This window comes from Saccopteryx bilineata, chromosome 3 (genome assembly GCF_036850765.1).
Source record: "Saccopteryx bilineata isolate mSacBil1 chromosome 3, mSacBil1_pri_phased_curated, whole genome shotgun sequence".
Taxonomy (NCBI): Eukaryota; Metazoa; Chordata; class Mammalia; order Chiroptera; family Emballonuridae; genus Saccopteryx; species Saccopteryx bilineata.
This window is the reverse complement of record NC_089492.1, coordinates 255,649,548-255,653,313: the sequence shown is the minus strand read 5'-3', so window position 1 is coordinate 255,653,313 and position 3,766 is coordinate 255,649,548. Positions and strand designations below refer to the sequence as shown.

The 3,766-nt window shown below is 57.2% G+C and overlaps 1 protein-coding gene across 1 annotated transcript; it reads right to left on the bottom strand.

Moving 5' to 3' along the window:
- Window positions 1-327: 327 nt before the first annotated feature.
- KNCN (kinocilin) lies at window positions 328-3,178 on the bottom strand. The gene is made up of 4 exons (XM_066265024.1): window positions 3,028-3,178; window positions 1,943-2,011; window positions 1,155-1,229; window positions 328-407 (listed from the first exon to the last, which is right to left on the bottom strand). Exons 1-4 carry the CDS (start codon window positions 3,176-3,178, stop codon window positions 328-330), a joined length of 375 nt encoding a protein of 124 aa, XP_066121121.1.
- Window positions 3,179-3,766: the final 588 nt, after the last annotated feature.

Here is a 3,766-nt window from a genome sequence, read left to right as displayed (position 1 = left end):
GATTTGAGGTATCCCTGTACCCTAAATTCCAGAGAAACCAGTCATTAAATCAGAAAGGGAAAGAAGCTGAGCCTCAGTCCAGAGAGAAAATCCAGGTCAAGAGCCTGGAAAAAGGTCCCCTGTGGGGCTTTCAGTGACAAGTTGCTTCAGCACCCCCCCTCCCCCACTCCATGGATTCTGTTGCCAAGAGCCTTGGCTAAGTGAGTGCAGGTCTGGCATCTCCAGGGCCTGGTTCATCTCTGGTTTGGTTCCAGGAGGGCTCTGAAATCGAAGTGGTGGGCAGGAAGGGAGGGCAGGGCAGGGCAGGGGCAGCCCCCGGCCCTGACATCAGCCCTCCCCGGTGCCCCGGCCCCCTGGCTTCAGCTTCTCCAAGGTTCTGCTCACAGTGGACAGGGTGCTGCGGACTCCTGGGGGAGAGACCAGGACAGGGCTGCCTGAGTAGACAGATCTCTGGGTCAGAGCAACCCAAAGGGCCTCAGGGGCAGAGTGGGGTAGACTAGGGAGAGAGGGGAGTCCCAAGAGGCAGTTTCAGCCTCCTGTACAGAGGCATGGATGTTTCAGAATGACCCTCACAGAGGACAGCAGCCTGGCGTGGGGTCGGAGGCAGGACTCGGGCTGACTGCCTGGTCTAAGTTCTGGCCTCGCTACTTCCAAGCTGTGTCACTTAATTTTCCTGTGCCCCATATATAAAGTGGGGCTAATTATAGTACCCTCCTCACATGGTTGTTCTGAGAATGGAACAAATTAATACATGTAAAATACTTGGAACAGTGTCTGGCACAGGACTCTTTGCCCTGAGTGGGCATTCTTCAGCTGGTGGCACACCCTGCGGGCTGGGGCTCTTTGAGAAAGTTCGGCTGGCCGTGTACTTTACAGTGTGTGGGGGATGGAGGGGAGGGCAAGGGAAGTGAGGTGCCCTCTGTCCCACTTTCTGTGCTGGGCAGGACAGAGAGGCCCTGGGGACAAAGAAGAGGAGCTTGGAGCAAGAAAGGTGTTGACTAAACACATGGAAGAACTACCCAGCTCTCCGGGCTCTCTGGGACTGGGGAGGCCCCTTCTGCATATCCCTTGAGGTTTCTTGTAGGTCCCATTGAGTTAGATGCTCAGCCAGAGAAGAAAGGTGGAAGATGGATTCTGGAATTTCTGGAACTTACCCTCTTTATTGCCATTGGCATTGGAACTTCCTTCCCCATGATCTGGTCCTGGATGGGGCTGGACTCTCAGGTTCCCTGCAGGATGAGACCACCCCAAGCCCCTAGTTACTAAACCATTCTCAAATCAAGTCCAGCTTTGGTAAGGGAAGTCTTTTCTGCTAAGCTCCATTCCTGCTGCTGTGTTTGCTCCACTGCATTCCTTTAGGTTTCCCACATGATCTGGGCTGGTGTGTGAGGGGGTGGGGGGGTGGAGAATGGGGGTCGGAAAATATGGGCCCTTGAAGGAGAAGATGGAAGATTATTTTAAGGAGATGGGGGTCTGGGGAGAACTGGGCACATGTAAAGCCGCACAGGATTAATGGAGAGGGGTGCGTGTATGTGAGGAGGTGAGGTGAATTGGGGTGCTACACAGGGTCTTGAGGGAGACAGAAGGTCTTTATGGTGGCTCAGGGATGAAGTGGGGCGATCTGGAGATCTTGGAGGTTTGGGGAAGATGGAAAACCTATCAAGGGAAATGGGAGTTTCAGGTGCTCTGAGCTGGTTCAGGCACTTTTGCTGCAGGATGGAGGCTGCTGTATTGTAGTCATAGCAACACCAGCACCACACACTCAAGCCCACGTGTGTGTGTGCATACACACACACATACATACACACACCCCAACTCCAATACATACATAGCCACAGTCACACATGTGGGCTGTGTTCCCCCACACAGTGGGCCACAGACTCACACACAGGGGATCTCACAGTCTTCGGCAGAGACTACTGAGGGCCATGGGAAGACTCACCTATGTTAGGCAGGATGTGGTCCAGGTTGAACCGAGCCTTCAGGAAGGGGTAGGCCAAGATAAGGAGCCCTGGAGCAGGAGACATGAGGGGTCTCTGTGATGGGGCAGGACCTGGTGAGTGGGAGCTGTATGAAGCTGTGGGCGGGCTGTGAGCCTGGGTGGTTTATGAGGGTGATACTGGGTGAGCATGAAGGGGCACGAGTGTGCAGGCTGGGACTGTGGGTGTGTAAATGTGACCCTGTGAGTATGTGCATGGGGGCCACTCCCTGACAGCCAAGAGGGGCAGAGAACAGTGGGGAAGGGGCTACAGGCTCTGTCGGCCCAGGCTCCTGCCTCCCTTCACCCAATGGGCCCAGCTGCCACCACTACTACCAGCTCTCCCCCACCCGACCCTCCTCTAGGGCCCCCAGAGTGGGACTGAGGGGCTCCTATGGCTTGTTCCTTTTCACCCAGACCTGGGGACGAGGTCGCAGGAGAGTGGGTCCTGCCCTGCCACCCCACTCTGGCGTTGGCCAGGGTCTGCGGGTACAGGCACCCAGAGCCCACGGACCTAGTGCTTCTGGTGCTGTTTTTGGCCCGGGGTGGTGGAGTGGGACCCGGGATGCTACTCAGCATTGCTGTGGGGACAGCAATGTGACTGGCCCAGATAGACAGATGCACAGATGCCTGGACAGACAGATCTGCTGCTGAGACATGCTGGGAAAATAAAGGAAACCCTTTGTCTGATCTTCATCCTGTCTTGGCTCCAGGAACTCTGTCCCCTTTTACCTGCTCCCATCAACCCACATCCAGCAGGCTGATGAATCCCACCACAAACCTGAGAGCCCAGGCCGGAGACTGGGGAGCCATCGGGGGAGCAGCCAGAGAGGAGAGTGACACCACTCTCTCTTTCCCATCTCCGCTCTGGCAGTCCATGGAGGGTACCTCACCCAACATTCCTCTCCCTCCCCGTACCCCCCAAAGCCGCCTCGCTCACACCTCTAGCTTCCACCCCCCACAACCAATTCCTGTTGTCCCAGCCCTTCCCTCCGTTTCCTGTTCTCCGGCCCATGCCCATGCCCTCTCTGAGCCCAGCACCAACTCACCCAGGCCAGCGGCGCCAATGAAGATACCACCCAAGGCAGCTGCAGCTTTGGACACGGAGACGCCGATGATGATGCTGCCGGCCACCAGGCCCAGGGCCACGCAGGCCAGCTGCAGACAGCCGAAGTCCCTGCTGCTGATGGGGACGTCCATGCGGACCTGCCCAGGGGACCGTGTCCAGCCAGTACAGCCTGCCCCCAGAAGGATCCCGGAGGCCTTGGTCCTCTTGGTTGTCCCTTGTTGGAGCTTTAGGGAGGGAGTTTCTGGGCAGTTAGATTCTGGTCTTGTAACCCTTCGATTTATCTGCAACCCTATCCCACAGCTCTCCTTGGTGTCCCCCCACCCCACCTTGACCTAAGATCTCTTCCAGGTCACCCCAGCTAACTGCTTCTTCCCCAAGGGCCCCTGAAGCTGGAAACCACTTTGGGGACTCCTGCCTAGCCACATCTGGCTGTGGCCACCATAGTTCTGGAGAGCCTGGCCTGCCCCACAGGGCCCTCCCCTGCCAACCCCCTCTTGGGAGAGCTCAGCCCGTGTTCCCCTGCCTGGGACATCCTGCCCCAGCTCCCTGGAGCCTGTTCAGCTACCACTGAGCCTTGGCCTATTAAAATTTAAAGGAGTGGGGGAGGTTGGTCCAAGGGCCAGGTTCCTCTGAGATGCAGGCAGCAGGGAGGTGCTGAGTTATTCATGAGGTTGCAACGTGAGCTGCTGCTTGGGTCCCAGAGGCCCAGGAGGGCAGTC

Excerpts from the sequence above, each read along its gene's own strand:
- KNCN (XM_066265024.1), bottom strand. The coding sequence starts at position 3,178 with ATGGACGTCCCCATCAGCAGCAGGGACTTCGGCTGTCTGCAGCTGGCC. Across the intron at positions 2,012-3,027 it reads CATTGGCGCCGCTGGCCTGG|GGCTCCTTATCTTGGCCTAC; the intron begins GTGAGTTGGTGC and ends CTCCTGCTCCAG. Across the intron at positions 1,230-1,942 it reads CCACATCCTGCCTAACATAG|GGAACCTGAGAGTCCAGCCC; the intron begins GTGAGTCTTCCC and ends CTCATCCTGCAG.